At 39.8% G+C, this 17,160-nt stretch overlaps 1 protein-coding gene across 2 annotated transcripts in view; it reads left to right on the forward strand.

Annotated features, from left to right (window-relative positions):
* Positions 1 to 16,073, forward strand: part of LOC143982307 (amine oxidase [flavin-containing] A-like) — an 80,681-nt gene extending 64,608 nt beyond the window's left edge. Inside the window, exons 11-15 of one of the 2 annotated variants that reach the window (XM_077480917.1) lie at positions 1,810 to 1,867; positions 3,987 to 4,084; positions 9,665 to 9,776; positions 11,023 to 11,085; positions 12,370 to 12,423. In XM_077480917.1, coding sequence (XP_077337043.1) covers positions 1,810 to 1,867; positions 3,987 to 4,084; positions 9,665 to 9,776; positions 11,023 to 11,085; positions 12,370 to 12,408 — 370 coding nt within the window. In that variant the 3' untranslated portion in view covers positions 12,409 to 12,423. Of the gene's footprint in view, positions 1 to 1,809; positions 1,868 to 3,986; positions 4,085 to 9,664; positions 9,777 to 11,022; positions 11,086 to 12,369; positions 12,424 to 15,736 lie in introns of those variants that run through there. The other variant, XM_077480916.1, reaches the window with a different exon arrangement.
* Positions 16,074 to 17,160: the final 1,087 nt, after the last annotated feature.

Raw genomic sequence — 17,160 nt, forward strand, 5'->3', positions numbered from 1 at the left:
TACAGAGTTGCCACACAAGCCTTTTTTGTAATTTAGTGTTATTAAAAATGCCCTTTCCATTTCAATCTAAAACTGCTGAAATGTTCTAAAACTGACAAAAAATTAAATGCTATATGGCAGTCTGGATGTGTTCTGTACACAGTTTGTGTACAGACCACCTAAAAAAATTATATTCTTACTTGTGTGATTGATTCACTGGTTCTCAGATGTTTGCTTCAAGATACAAGTACACTTTTAGGCATCTTGTGCAAAAGGAATTACATTTTTGGTGAGATACTTCCTAAGGATTAGTTACTTCTAAAGGGATGCAGACATGGCAAAGCTCCTTGTTAGAATGCTGAAAGTGCACCAGGTGGTTACTGTATAACAAACCAGACCATCCCTTTCAAGTATCAGTCTTGCAAGGACTGGGTTCTTCAGAACAGAAACAGGTAGAGCTATGCTATAAAGTTTGTTACAATTCCTATAATGTACATAGATCACCCAGAGGGGATTGTTTTTTCTCAACAAAAGTGGAGTTACACTTTAAGTAAAGAAGTTCAATCTGTTGGCTGTATTTGTGTGCAAAGTCATTGTATTTTTATTTATGTGTGTTCATTTTTGTTATGGATTTAACAAAGAAGGACATCCTTTGTACTACATGGTTATGTTCTAGAAGCAACTGCAAACAAAGCCTTCACTGTTAACATGTGAATAAAACATAAAAAAACAGTTGCCAGAGAGAGGTCCCATTTCCCCATCCCTTGCCATAATTATAGGCAGGGATTAAAGCAGGACCAGCACAGTGAGATTTTATTTTTTCTCTTTTCCATAATGTTTACGGTATGTAGTTATAACACATAGGCTGACACTGGCGTGGAATTTACCCAGTGCTCCTGCCTGAAATGTAATTCCTTAGGAACCATATATACAGTATATACATAGATATCACTTTATGGCAAGGAAGTAGGTAGGTTGTTTTATCTGTTCAATTATTTCTTTTATTGAAAGCTGGTTAAAAACAGTTGACATTACTAGAAAGTTGTCATGTACTGGAGTGAAACCCTTCAAAAATCTATAGGGGATGGTTGAAAACAAATACATTTTTACACAAACATATATATACACACATGATCACTTTTCTGTTTCCGTATTAGGTCAATGCATAGTCATGTCCTCTTCTCTGGAGATAATGGTTTGTAGTATGGACAGGACTACAGCAGAATTAAATACACTTTCATTATGTATGAGTTCTTGATATAAGCTAAAGTAAATTCAAATCAAGCAAGTCCTGCTTCATTTGACAAATAAAGCATCTATCTTTCTTGTGTATGTATTTAGAGGGTTTAGTGAGACCCTAGAGCTCCTCAACCTCAGTGAGTCTGAGTCTGACCTCCCTGGGTCTCTAAGGCTAGTGTTCTGCAGGTGAAAACTGTATAGTATTTAAATCTTACACAGCCACAAGCAGGCAGAGCAATGAAAGGAAAATATGTGTTTCATCACATTAGCACTCCAAAATTTGTGATGTGATGCAACACAGAGAAATGGCAAGGCATGGACTAGACACTATAATCTAGAACAAGAAATTGCCCTGTCCCTTTAGCAAATAGGAACAAGCTATGTGAATGAATACCCAGAAATAGGAGAATGGATCAGTCATGACATAACAAACTGTAGCAACAACATGTGTATCCTTCATTACTAGGTAAGGCAAACCAACAACACAGGGAATATAACTACACTAATACCTAGTTAAAACAACAAGAACATTTGAAAGTATACAATGCCTTTAAACTAATTAATATGTTCTGACTAATCTTTTATGAACAGGAAAATAAAAATATGTGAATACTACGCCAAGGCCATGGGAACAGAAGAAGCACTCCATGTAAGTAATGAATATATACTGACTGACTGATTTGTCTCCCTGCCTCATACAGTGCCTTGTAAAAGTATTCATACCCCCTTGACATTTTTCAAATTTTGTCATGTTACAACCAAAAAGGTATATGAATTTTATTGGGGTTTTATGTGATAGACCAACACATAGTGGCACATAATTGTGAAGTGAAAGGAAAATGGTTTTCTGAATTTTTTGCAACTAAATATCTGAAAAGCGTGGCGTCCATTTGTATTCAGTCCCCTTTACTCTGATACCCCTAACTAAAATCTAGTGGAACCAATTGCCTTCAGAAGTCACCTAATTAGTAAATGGAGTCCGCCTGTGTGCAATTTAATCTCAGTATAAATACAGCTGTTCTGTGAAGCTGTCAGAGTTTTGTTAGAGAACTTTAGTGAACAAACAGCATCATGAAGGCCAAGAAACACATCACATGTCCTTCTTTTTTTGAGTAACAGAACACTGTCAGTCCATGGAATCTTCTTGGTCCAGGGGAGAGGATCCAAAAGGACCTCTCTTGTGAGAATGTTGTTTGTCAGTTTTCCCCAAAGATTGGGAAGAGTTATTAGGAGAAGAAGATGATGTGGATGCTGATTTTCTGCGTGACGTGTTAATGGAGGCCTTTAGAGCCTTTGTAACTAAAGCGAATGGAGCATGGGAAGCCCCATTGGTAGTTGAACAACACAACTAAGTCTCTGAATAAATGAGAACTCTCATAAATGAAACATGCCTATTGGACTTTGAAATAGTTACACCAAAAAAGGCAATACAGTGTAAACAAAAATAAAAAAATTGATTCACATTTAATATATCAATATTAAAAGCAGCTTAATAAAAAATGCAATAGCATACCCCGAAAAAAAAAAAAGATTTTGATTGATGTACACGTCATATGCAAAAAATACTGTACAACAGCATTCTAAGCACATAAAGATGAGCAGGCAAAGTCAAAAAATGTTGACGCTCTTCATGACGCAATTTTCACTTCTTCAAGAGATAATAACATATGTGCAGGGAAACAATGCCAACCAATAGCATGCCCTGCAAAACATATGCAATGATAACCACTTCCCATCAGATAAAAATTCCAACAATTGATGACTGAGGCCGCGTACACACGCGGGGACTGTTCGCTCAACTTTGTCCGTCAAACAGTTTCAGCGGACAGTCCGCTCAAAATTAGCATGGACGGACTTGCCCACACACGACGAACGAACAGTCCGCTGAAACCGTGCGCGATGACGTGAACGGCACGTACGACGGGACTAGAAAACGACGTCCTATACACTGCAATGCAAACTTCGGCGTGTAAATCCTTTCTGAGCATGCGCGGAACTTAGTTTGACGAACAAGCCTACACACGAGGGGACTGTTCGCTGAAACAAAGTTTCAGCGGACAGTTTTTCGGAATTTCCGAAAAACTTTGTTCAGCAGACTGTCCGCTGAAACTGTCCGCTGAAAGCCCACACACGAGCGGACTGTCCGCCGAAACACTGTTCAGCGGACAAAGTTGAGCGAACAGTCCCCGCGTGTGTACGCGGCCTCACATAACAGCAATACCAGTAATCTGCTCCCAGCATCGGTAGTCTCTCTATGCTAATAACTTATATGCATCTCTCAGCAAAATCATCTTATATGTAGAAGTCACAAATATATTATTGGCGAAGGGAGATTTCCTGTGCTAGGAACTGATTGCTGGTGTCTGCGAGGAGCACTGAATATTAGAGGAGATATTCAGCACTGTCACGGGTCTGTTCTGTGGTAACTGTTCATTCTTTTGGATAACCCAAAATGGTGCCAATGTCTGACACATGCACAAAAACAGGAGGCGAGTAATGACATTGTGTAGCTACCTCTATATGCATTAGCATTTAAATGTAGAATGAGTAAGGTTTAGAACATTTGTCAGTGTTTTAGCTGTCTGCGCCCCATGAGAAAAGTTTTCCTTCACTTCCTGTTCAAGTGATGGCCATTAGACAGGACAGGAAGTGAAGAAAAATCTCTATGGGGACAAAGACATTAGTCACACCAGCATTCTTAGTTTGTTGAATATTCATCTCTGCTTAACGTAATTTGATGCATTATATGTTTTTATTCCCTCTTGAAGCCTGTGCATTATGAAGAAAAGGACTGGTGTAAAGAACAGTACTCAGGTGGATGTTACACTGCATATTTCCCTCCAGGAATCATGACCCAGTTTGGAAGGTATGACCATACAATCGGGTTCAAAAGTACACAGTGTACCATAAATAGCAAATGCAACCACTGTATCTATCCTGACATGTCTGCTTTAATGCATGTTTTTACACAAAACTAAAGGAAGTACCTGAATCTTAACTGATATTAGGGCAGGGTAAACCTATTAGGGCCCATTAGGGCTCCTTTGCTATGTGTGTCAATCTTCTTACATACTTCATAAATGAAAACATCAGAGAAACAAAGACTCCTCTTAAGACCAGACAGATGCACAGGCCTGGGATCTCAAGCAAAGGAAATGTTAAGACTCTGGGGTTGATTTAGTACGTGCAGTTGCACCCTTTAAGATCAGTAAGCTCTGCTGACTTCCATCATCCAATCATGTGTGTAGCACCCTTGTCCCTAGAACAGGGCTGCAGGTAAATTTAGTTGTGCTGGATGGCAACTGCTCTGGCTAATTTGTAGTGTTTAGTGATTACATGACTTCTGTTAATTCCATTTATTTCTGGCTTCTCCCTTCTGTCAGTAGGTGGTGCTGTTGCCTTTGACATTAGAGTGATGAGTTACAGTGAAGTTCAGGTTATGATAAACATATTTTTCTTAGCCAATCATATTTGGGGCTAAGCATGCTGGGAAAAGGTATTTAATGGATTGAAGTTGGGTGATCAGACAGTGTGTTCCCGCCCAGGGCTACAGCTTGGGTGGTTGGTGTATGTAGAGTTCCTGGCTGCTTGGGGCCTATCCAGGAGGCTGCAGGCTGCTAGGCCTGACCAAGGCCTATCTGGGTGTTCACGTTTTTGCCAAGGAAAGTCTACCAACGATCCAGTAACAATTCTAGAGGTATGGAGTTCTAAAGAAAGCACCAGTGGGGATGGGACTTTTCATGAGCTGGAGGCTATGTACTGGCTGGGAGAACTCATCCAAGGGAATCAGTGCATGAAGCAGTGATTATAGTTCAGTTACTAGAGGAAACAGCTTGGTTTGCAGATGTGCTGGTTCAGCTTAAAGGCTCTTATTCCTGTACTGCTGTCTGGCTTATCTCACTTATTTTTGTCTAAGGAGTCTGCCAATCTGTCTGTTGCTGATCGCTATTAAGGGTGTCCTGTGCCCTATTCCCCTCTCTCCCACATTTTTCCAGTTTGAGAAATACATTTCTCTATTGTTTAAATCATAAAAGTGACTGGTACCCAACTTCTTTCTTGTTCATCACCCATAATGCCCACAAACCTGCACCCTGAGGATGTATGTCAGCCATCCCTACCGGTAGTCACCATTGGGCTCCCGGGAAGTCGGGCCATGGCTACATGTGCAAGCAAAAATGCAGTTTTTTTGTTTTATATTCCTTGAATGTGATTGGTTATTCTTTGCAAAGTGAAGCTTTACATCAATTACTAAGCTCTAAAGCAACTGTCTTTCCAGAGTACAACTGCACTTTGCAGGGTGCACAGTCTATTTGCCTTTAGTAAATCAACCCCTCAGTGTCAGCCCTGCTTCTCTTTATCTGTATAGCGAGGAACTGTTCTGTAGTTCAAGATAAGAGCTGGGAGTTCTCCTTGCGATAACACAGGAAGTGTGCTCAGGACACTGGACAGTGCTGAATTCTTGACATAATCAATACGTTTTTTCTTTTTTTGAGCTCTTATGGAGCAGATGCGTCAAATGGCTTTTAACTGTGTATTTAACAGTAAATAGAGAAAACCTTGCCAGTAAGCTAAAAGGGAACATAAAATAAGACTATAGCAGTAAGCACACCAACAAAAATAAAAACAACTAATATACAAAAGTAATGGTCATATACAATATAGTGCAAATAACAAAGAAATCTAGTGAATTCAATTATATCAATAAATAAAATCCTTTGAAAGTGAAAAAAAGTCTAATAAAGTGGCAAATGTGAACAGTGTGAAATCTTCAGCAAGTGTCCATATATTCAAACACCAATGTGTAGCTCCACCAAACACTAAATGGCTCCTGATTACCAGAAGTCTTAGCCCTTGTACACACGGTCGGAGATTCTGACGGAATGTGTCCGATTGGACCGTTTTGTTGGATAATCCGACTGTGTGTGTGGTCTTCATCAGACTGATTCCGTCGGAGTATCCGACGGACCAAGTTTTCCAACTTGTCGGTAAAATTTTCCGAAAAACATGATCCGATCGGACCTTGTCCGATAATGTGTAGAGAATTCCGATCGCACAAAGTGCCACACATGCTCAGATCAAATTCCTACACCAAAGCTATTGGCTACTAGCCTGAAGGTAGTCCCGTCTTAATGAAATAATGTCATCACGATCGGATTTTCCGTCAACTTTGTCCGGCTGTGTGTATGCAACAGTTTCGGACAAAATCCGACGGATTTGGTTGTCGGAATGTCTAACTGTGTGTACAAGGGCGAACTCCCTATTACAGCGCAGTCACAACAAGCTTGTTATATGGTCAGGCTTCCACCACAGAGCCGCCCACAATCTTCACTTCAGGTCAGGACAGATCACCCCCTGGTTAAACAGTGTAGCATAAATTAAAGAAGAACCAAAAAATGTTTCTCATTTATTTATACCATGTAGCATAGTTAAAAGATTTGTAAAGGCAGAATTTTAATTTTTTTATCTTAATGCATCTATGCATTAAGATAGAAAACCTTCTGTGTGTAGCAGCCACCCCAGCACACCCTAATTATGTAGCAGCGGCACCATTGGCTCACGAGCCTGTCAATCAAAGTTAGTTAGCCATCCCTTTTCCCTGATTCTCGATTCTCTGCTCTATGGTAAATATGTTATTATTATTATTGTTGTTATCAGTTGCGGCTGGTGGTAATTTTTTTAAAAAAAGGCGGCAAACGGATTCAGTGTGAGAATAGTATATATTAATTTGCTATTCTAACACACCTGGGTGGGCTCTGAGCGCAATGCTCTGCGCCCAGAGTCCACTCTATTTTGAACCCTATTAGAGCCTCTGGCGTCCTGAAAGGGGCCCGAAGCATGAATGGGGTGACGGCAGCATGGATAGGGGAGATCATGCCCGTGCTCGCTTAATGGAGGGGGTTGCTAGAAATAACAATACTATTAAGACATTTATGTGTGTTGTTTTGATTGCTAATCTCTGTTAATATGCTTGGCTATGTGCCATCTGTGTCCATAGATTGACATACCCATCAATTTAAATGTTCTAGCGAGACATTATCCTTTGTTAATATACTTACATATAGTATAGCACCTGTTATTTTACCATTATCAGGAAAGGTTGTATTTGACTTCACATGCACATGTAACAATATGACCATGTTTTGAATTTAGTTGTCCTCTATAGACATTATAATTTCCAATTTAAAAAAACATTGGCTACAAACCTTGATTAAGAAGCCTACAATCTGATCATTCCCACAGATGTAACAGTATTCGTTGGTCATTATTTATGATACCAATCAAAATAAATCAGTTTTGAAAAATGGCCATAATAGTAGAAAAAATAAACAGTAGGTAATAAATAGCCTTGTTCTAAGTTAGCTGCCATTTTATCTAGAAGAGGCCTGGTTGATAGATTGTCTCTGAAAAATAATCAGATCTCAATCATACATCTTATGAAGATTTATTGGTATTCTCCAGTACAGAGGTTGTTCCACCTGATCTGCTCCTGTGTCCACTAACGCATTCCACTCTGTCAAGCCCTTAATAGTAGATTCGTAGAGTTTCATACTTGTAGTGTGAAGTGCGTTAGCGAGCGGAGTAGCAGGTGGAACAACCTCTGTAGAGCAGAATACCAATAAATCTTCATAGCAGACTTTTGTGATGGAGAGTGGCTTCTTTTTTTGTTGTTGAAAGGTTATGACTGTGAAGCGGGTAGCAAGCTGCTTGAAACCAGCACTTATTGATCAGTGGAGCAGGGGTAAAGTGTTTTAAGTGGAACAATATAGTTTGTTAGAAAATCAATTGTACATTGGAAAATATTTCCTCCTACTATTCCAACCAGCCATTATTTCAAATATATTTATTTCACCAGTGCTTTTCGCAATGGAGGTTCTAGTAAAAGGATACATGCTGGCAAAATTGTTTTTTTTTTCTAGACTGAAACTACGCTTAAAAAGGATATACAACACATATAATGTATTTTTTTTTCAGGCAAATTGCCTTAATTTGATTATTTTGCATATATCTATCATGTTACATAGTAAATGTCTAAACTGTAATGTTTATATAATGGTGCACTTATTCAATTAGCTATAACCAAGTGAATATTGAACAAAAATGTATAAACTTAGTGAATCAAAAAAAGTAACAAAATAATCTAAGTGAACAAACAAAAAAACAAGTAAAAACAATAAATTTAGATGAGTAAAAATAAGAATTATAAGTGCAAAAAACATGAAAATGCTTGCTCAGTCCATATCGTAATTTGTAGAGAGAATTTTTTTGTTCCAGAAAAGCAAGGGATCAAACAGCAACAACCACCACCAATGAATAGATTGGTTCCTCACCTTCAGGAATGACCATAAGGTCAGACAAAGCTTTAGATCTCAATGGATAGCTGCTCAGATCCCTGCTGTATAGACTTCAATCCGTCTGCATAAACACTCCAATATCATGCCTCTTGAACGAACTTCATTCAGAGAGAGCAAAAATACCCATAGCGCAATATTGCCATTGGGTGGAGCCTTGTGACGTCACTACCGGTGTCCACAGAGTATGGAAGTGTGCTGAGGAGGCGATTGTGCTCCTACTCCTCTTTGTACTGTGGATGTCACCAAACTTTTATGCAAGCAGATATTGAATAAAATGTTTTATATATATTACTGGCAATATTGCGCTATGGGTATTTTTGCTCTCTCTGAATGACATTCGTTCAAGAGGCATAATATTGGAGTTTTCACACATTTCTCTAATTGAAATGTATGTGAAAAAATGTGTGCATCTTGGGAGAAAATTATTGGAATCATGGGGTGAAAACATTGATAAATCGACCCCTGGCATTTCTAGCAAGATTACTCCTAAATGTTTTTTATACTTGTTCTGTCAAGGACTCTGCTATTTTTCTGCTGCAATCTATAAAAGGACAAATCAAATTCCTTCTAATGTCTGTACCAGGTGGAATTTTGTATGTGGTGGTGGTGACCAAACCTAAACACTGTCTGTTCAGGCCTGTTCACACTGCATGCTAAATGCTTGGCTTTAGCATATGGAAAGCTGTCACATTTCAGCTGCAGTGAGCTATGGTAGTTGGGGGGTGGTGTGATGCATGTTTCAACTCATCATTCTGTTTATATTTCTTTTATCTTTCTTTTTATATTTATTTAAAGCGCACAAAGTGGCACTTCATCCATGTCTGCGCATATGAGCACAATGTGCTCACAGGGCTGCTGTGCAGTGATATACACTTCACCGTGCTTAATGTCTGCATTTTATTGCAGCTCACTGCACTGCACCTCTGGGCTACAATGCCATGTATTGTTTTCTATGTGCCCTAGCAATGAATGGTGTGGAAAAACACCATTGACCACAATATATATGAACAAGCTGTTTCTGATGTTTAATACTTATTTACATGATCACCCGAGAGAACATTCCCAGATCACATATTATGTCTTTGTAATTTTAGTGAGATTCGAAAACCTGTTGGAAAGGTTTACTTTGCTGGTACTGAGACTGCAACACAATGGAGTGGATACATGGAAGGTGCTATAGAAGCTGGAGAACGGGCAGCCAGAGAGGTACTAAGAAAAACAAATTATATATATATATATATATATATATAATTATTATAATATTATATCTTTTCATGTGACAACACTGAAGAAATTACACTTTGCTACAATGTAACGTAGTGAGTGTACAGCTTGTATAACAGTGTAAATTTTCTGTCCCCTCAAAATAACTCAACACACAGCCATTAATCTAAACCACAGGCAACAAAAGTGAGTTTGCTCAATGAACTGTATCTCCCCAGTGCCGGCAGCACTCATGCAGACCCAAACCATGACACTCCCACCACCATGCGTAACTGTAGGCAAGACACGCTTGTCATCTGGTTGCCGCCACACATGCTTGACAGGTTTATCATCAAACCACTTGACATGGTTCCAGTATTTCATGTCCTAGGTTTGCTTGTTTTCAACAAACTGCAGGCTTTCTTGTGCATAATCTTTAGAAGAAGCTTCCTTCTGGGTCGACAGCCAGGCAGACCAATTTGATTCAGTGTGTGGCGTATTGTCTGAGCACTGACAATCTGACCCTCCCACCCCTTCAACCTCTGCAGCAATGCTAGCAGCACTCATACGTCATTTCCCAAAGACAACCTCTGGATAGGACACTGAGCATGTACACCCAACTTCTTTGGTCGACATAACGAGGCCTGTTCTGAGTGGAACCTGTCCCGTTAAACTGCTGTATGGTTTTGGCCACCATGCTGCAGATTAGTTTCAGGATCTTGGCAATATTCTTATAGCCTCAGAGAGTAATTTGCTATGAGGTGCCATGTTGAACTTCCAGTGACCAGTATGAGAGAGTGAGAGCGATAACACCAAATGTAACACACCTGCTCCCCATTCACACCTGAGACCTTGTAACACTAACGAGTCAGGGAGGGAAAATGGCTAATTGGGCCCAATTTGGACATTTTCACTTAGGGGTGTACTCACTTTTGTTGCCAGCGGTTTAGACATTAATGGCTGTTGCGAGTTATTTGGAGGGGACAGCAAATTTACACTGTTATACAAGCTGTACACTCACTACTTTACATTGTAGCAAAGTGTAATTTCTTCAGTGTTGTCACATGAAAAGATATAATAAAATATTTACAAAAATGTGAGGGGTGTACTCACTTTTGTGAGATACTGCGTGTGTGTATATGTATGTGTATGTGTGTATATATATATATATATATATATATATATATACATTGACTCTATTATTTTAGCTTGATATATAATAATGACTGGCTTTGCTATGCATTTACAGGTTATGTGCAAAATGGGACTAATTCGTGAAGATCAAATATGGGTGCCTGAGCCGGAGTCTGTGGTATGAAAAAACATTTACTACTTTTTCTAAATCAGTTAGTATGAAAGAAGGAGAAAAAGAGTGGGAGAGAATGCAATGAAACAATGGAGCATTACTATATAGGAAAAATCTGCTCTAATAAGCTTTTTAATTGGACCTTGTGGAAATGTCACAAGGTCAGATCTACACCTATTCCTGAATACCTTTAAGTAAAAATATAAGAAAGGTTTTCATTTAGATGTCTTGTATTGAAAAAATGCTATCTCGGGGTATTACTGAAATACATATTGCCAGTACTGGATTTCAATGAAACACATATTGTCAGTCTTGGGTATCAGTTAAATAAATGTAAAAACACTGTGAAATCAAATCGCCCCCACATACAATCTCCCCAGGTGCATCACAGCCCCCTGTCGTGGCCTCATATACATGTAGTGCTCAACCTCAAAAGAGCTGCTGATTTGCCATGGAGTTCTTTCTCCAGTTCAGGGTGGCATCAGCCAGGCACATGGCAACAATCACCCTCAAGGCTCAATGAACAGTCTAGGGGTTGCTTTTAAATGTATTGCTGAATAACATTAATAGGACTTATGGAGCATTAATAGGATTTATGGAGATGCTCCAGAACCCTGAGCAGTAGCAATAAGGGGACTCTTTACTATGTAGCTACTCCTTGGAACAGTTTCTTCAGCAATAGTCTCAGCTATGGACAGCACTAAGACACATATCCAATGTCCCAGGCCAGGCAAGCTTTAGCCCTAATACACAAGTTTTTCCAACTAGACACCAGGGTCCTGCATACAGGTCTGTACACAGTGGCACAGTGTCCCTGAATACTTGGATGCCATCTTCCAATATCTGAAGACTTTCCTTAGTGAATCTTCCAGACCAAGAAGAAAAGCCCTTGTATAACTGCAGCAAGTCTCAGCAAGTAGACCCTCCCCCCAGCTCAGCAGAAGCTGTGGACCTCGGTGAACACAGACAGATTTTCAGCTGGGCTGCCTGGAAGGGCAGCTGCCCTTCAGACTTAGAATGTCTCCGTATGGACAAGGATAGGGTTCCCTCAAGCCACATACTTTTTATACACTCTGCAGCCACCTGCTGGGAGTCCTCTCACAGGGATTGGCTTAGACCACATAAATACTCAGAATGCTGGTTTGGATTCACCCAACACACTATATTCTGGACAAAATTTTGATTATTCTGAGTTTACGAATGTATCTGAATCTCCAAATGAAATAGTAATGAATTTCGTTGAAATGTATTTCATTTTGTTAATTTTCTAATGAATTCCAAATTTTCCAGAACCATTTGAATTCAGATCGGCTGCCACCGTGTTCTTAACAACTGATGACTCATCAGCTGTCAGCAGGCTTCCCCGCTGAGAGCTAAAATGGCTATTGCCAGCAATAGAAAATTCAGAAAAAAAAAACAGTGCGGGGGTCCCCCCACTGCCAAAATAAAAAAAAAACAGCGTGGGGCCCACCAAAATCCATATCAGACTTTTATCAGAGCATGCAGCCCGGAAGGTCAGGAACCATACCAGGTCACATGTCCTTAACATGGGGGGAGCTTTGGGGCGGGGGAGGCTCTGCCTCCCCCACCCCAAAGCAGGCATGTACTGGCCATTGGGACTACAGGGAGTTTCCGGTGGGCCGATGGCTCAGTGGGCCAGTTTCTGTGACAAAGTAATGGCTGCGTGGCTTGCCCTCAACTTCATGCAGTGATGTGAGAAAGATGAGAAAAATACAGAGGAGAATAAGTGAAATAATAAAAGAGGTTAGTGAGGACTCCTTATGTTATGCTACTTATGTTTTTTTGCACAATTACGTATAGTTTTATACACTGTTTTTGTGCTTGTTTGCTTGCAAAATTAAAGTGGGCTGGTCTGGATGAAGTCCAGGGCCAAATTTTTGTCCCAGTCCAGCCCTGCCCCAAAGTACTATGTCCTTATGGCAGCCTCATCATTAATTCATAGGAATCTGTGAATGTATAAACTACAAGTTCGTGCCCCCACTGCAGCAGACAGACTTGTAGTTTAAATGGACTGCAAATACAGTGATTAGCACACCTTTAGTTCATTTTCACTGCCTACAGCTCTGCAGTGACAGCCATACAGAGATATGGGCACAGAGCTGTAGGCAGTGCCTGCAGGAGCCTGAACTTTACCCGCAATCTGCTCTATTTTTTAAAACGTGTCCAGGGGTACCCCCGGTCTTCCAGAATCCTAGCAATGCCCCTGGACATAACACAAGTGTTACTGAACAAATATAAACACACACTGTAAAAATAGTCCAAGAAAACATTCACTGTTTTTCAAAATGCATATGTTAAATATAAGCTATAATCCCAGGTAATTTCTTCTTCTACCTAGCAAACATTTTCTGCTTAAAATACTTATAATCAGATTATCTATATTTAAAGTTCTTCTTGGAAGTATTAGCCTTTTCAATGAGTCTATTCATATCAAATATATCAAGGCTGAATACTCACAATGGGTTGCACAGGATCAATAAACGTTCTAATATACTGCTACCATAATTGATGGCACATCCGTCATTTTATTGTAAGGTAATTGTTTTAAAGTTTAATTCTCTTTCTTTCCAAGTCAATGCTTGTCTCTCCAATTAAGTCACTTGGTAATTAATTAAGAAGGGAAATAAAGATTAAACAGAACACTTGTAAGATCAAGAGGTATAAATCAAATTAATAATTTAGCTATTGCAAAGTAGCAGGCAATCTCATTGAATTTCTAGGCATATGCCCATTAGGCATATATCCATAAGGAAATATCGTGCTAGCCATCACCTGATCGCAGGTGACGGTAACGTCTTTAACCACTTCAGCCTCGGAAGACTTTAACCCCTTCCTGACCAGAACACTTTTTAAAATTTGGTACTGTGTTGTTTTAACTCACAATTGCGTGGTCATGCAATGCTGTACCCAAACTAAATTTGTGTCCTTTTTTCCCCACAAATAGATCTTTCTTTTGGTGGTATTTGATCACGTCTGTGTTTTTTTATCTTTTGCGCAACAAACAAAAAAAGCAATTTTGAAAAAAAAAAAAATGTTTGTTGTTTTTGCTATAATAAACATCCCAAAAAAAAAACAATAAGCGTATATTGTTTGGTTTGCGCAAAAGTTATAGCGTCTACAAACTATTGGAAGGATTTATGGCATTTCTATGCCATTTTTATTTTTTTACTAGTAATGGCAGTGATCTGGGATTTCGCCCATGAGAGCCATTGTGCCGCACTATATCTGCGTGAGCCGGTTTGTTAAAGACACTCTCTTTAAAGAGATTCTGTTGCTAGATTTTTAATTTCAGCAACAATTTTACCTCAATATTATACATGCATATTATTTACCTGTAAAATCCCCCTTATGTAGATACCCAAAAGCCCTGGTACTGCTACTGGGCGCCACCATCTTTGAAGTGATGTTAGCAACCCCAGAAGACTCAGAACTGTCACTCAAATGACACACTATTGTATTCCTCTTCGCTCCTCCACAGTAATTACATAGAAAATTATGTAGGGAGGTGAAGGGAAGGGCAGAGAAGCTGGATTAGAACAGAGAGTAATTGGACACTACCAGAAGAGGAAGGGTATATGATGTGCAAGGAGGATGGGGACTGTGCTAGGCAATTAACTGTTCCTGGATTATTCAAGTGTTCTAGCAAGTTCAAGGGCGCATTGCTAGCGAATACACATCATTTATTAGTTAAGCATTAAAAAAGGAATGTTTTAAGTTGGCTATTAAGTTCATGTTAATATACATACCAGTAAGGCAGGCCATACACAAAGAAATTTCTTTCCTTAAACCACTGGTTGATTCCCCCTTCGACAGACAGTGTTGACAGGGGAATCTCTCCTGCCAAGCCATTGTATTCTCCCAACGGGGAAAGCCATCCTCTCTAGGAGAAGACAGTGATTATTGCTAGTGGTTATACCAGCTGCTAGCGATAATTGTATGTAAAATATGGCAGGCTGGTTGTATCCAAGTTAATCAATGAACTTGGGTACATTCAGCATGCCGTACATGGTTCAAATCTCAGCCGGTTCCTGCTGAACCGGCCAAGATTTGAACAGTCTATGGCCGGCTCAAGACTTCTATTGAATGGAATATTTGCTGTCTTGCAGAGCTAGATACTCTGAAATGTCTGCTTTACCACTTCTCACTGTGGTTCCATCCTTTAGCTACCATTCGATAAGACGGATGTGTCCCTTTGGAGGAACACACAAATGTGCAGCTCTGAAGGAATACACTATTTATGTAGCAACTGGCAGGTATAACCACAGGATGCAGAAGGTAGACACAGGAATCCAACTCTACTCCCAAGGGTCTACCAGCACTGTTTGCTCTGCAAGAAAAAAAAGATTCCTTTAAATTGAAGCAATACTGGAAAGTATAGTACATGTATTTAAAAAGATATGTATCCTTAGAGTAGTGTGCCCCCACTCCAGGTAGATTGTACTTTCATTTGATCAATTAGAGCAGCAAACATCAGAAATAACTATGTGTCTATGTATTTTAACAGCCTAGCTACATTATATATATATATATATATATATATATATATATATATATATATATATATATATATGCTACAGAGGTTACAAATAAATGTTTTGGTATCTAGTAAAGTAACCTTTTACATGTTTCTCTTTAGGATGTTCCTGCCCTGCCAATCACAACAACATTTTTGGAAAGAAACTTGCCCTCTTCTCAAGGCTTACTAAGATTCTTGGGATATTCTGCCTTTTTCGCAACAGCAGCTGCCAGTGTTATAGCCTTTAAGAAGGGTTATGTTACATTTAATAACAACTTTAACATTAAATAAAGCTCTTAATTTTTGGTAAACATAGTAGTACTTGGAAGGCTTTAGGAAAGGAGACCTTCTTCATTATGGAAGATGTCAGTGATCTCCGTGTGCTGTCCAATAGAATGTGACGTTAAATAGATTGATTGACTAAAAGTCTAGAATAAAGAATGTTTTCAACAGAAAACGTGTTTTGCATTTATTATTCATGTGTTTAACATGTCAGTCAATTCACTTTAAACTATCGTACCTTTTGTGAAATAAGTGAGATGAGAAAAGAAAAACAAACAAACCTGTAGTTATGTCATACCTATGCATATCTGCCTAATATCATTTCATATAAATGGTGATTAGGGATGAGCTTCGTGTTCGAGTCGAACATACGTTCGACTCGAACATTGGCTGTTCGTCCGTTTGGCGAAGTCCGAACATTTTGGTCCGTTCGCGCCAAATTCGTGTGGCGCTCACGGCCCACAATGCACTGCGATGGCGCAGTGCATTGCTGGCTCATGATTGGCCAAGCATGCACTGTGACCCCGCATGCTTGGCCAATCGCAGCGCCAGCAGCGAGGAGAGCCATGATTGGCCACAGGCAGGATGCCTGTGGCCAATCATAGCTCAGGCTGTGTAGTGCACGCCCCACACTATATAAGGCCGCCAGCGCGGCGGCCTTGTGTAGTGTGTTGGCGTCTGAAGCAGTGGGTGTTCTGTGTACCTTCAACACAGTACACACCGATCGTTTTCGGCCGATTTTCGATCTTGCTGTTGTGTAGTGGTTATTGTCTGCGTGCCCTGACCGCAGTATACACCGCTATATTCACCTCACCTATATAGCTAGTGATCTATCTTTTATAATAGAGCTTGCGGTCAGTAGTGTTAGGAGATAGTGCGTGCTGTCTGCGTGCTCTGTACCCAGTACATACCGCTATATCCACCTACATAGCTGTTCTCTATTTGAGCCCACTTGCCATCTGCAGGAGTTATTGGAAGTTGGGTGTGCCTCCAGCACAGCACAGTATACATCTGTATATACCCCTTTATCTCTGGTGTTCTATAATAAAGGCATCTGCAGGAGTTAGTGGGTGTTCTGTGTACCTTCAACACAGTACACTCTGATCGTTTTCGGACGATTTTCGATCTTGCTGTTGTGTAGTGGTTGTTGTCTGCGTGCCCTGACCGCAGTATACACCGCTATATTCACCTCACCTATATAGCTAGTGATCTATCTTTTATAATAGAGCTTGCAGTCAGTAGTGTTAGGAGATAAAGGCATC

The sequence above is a fragment of the Lithobates pipiens genome, unplaced genomic scaffold (genome assembly GCF_037356315.1).
Source record: "Lithobates pipiens isolate NorthernLeopardFrog02 unplaced genomic scaffold, aLitPip1_a1.2 Scaffold_16, whole genome shotgun sequence".
Lineage (NCBI taxonomy): Eukaryota > Metazoa > Chordata > Amphibia > Anura > Ranidae > Lithobates > Lithobates pipiens.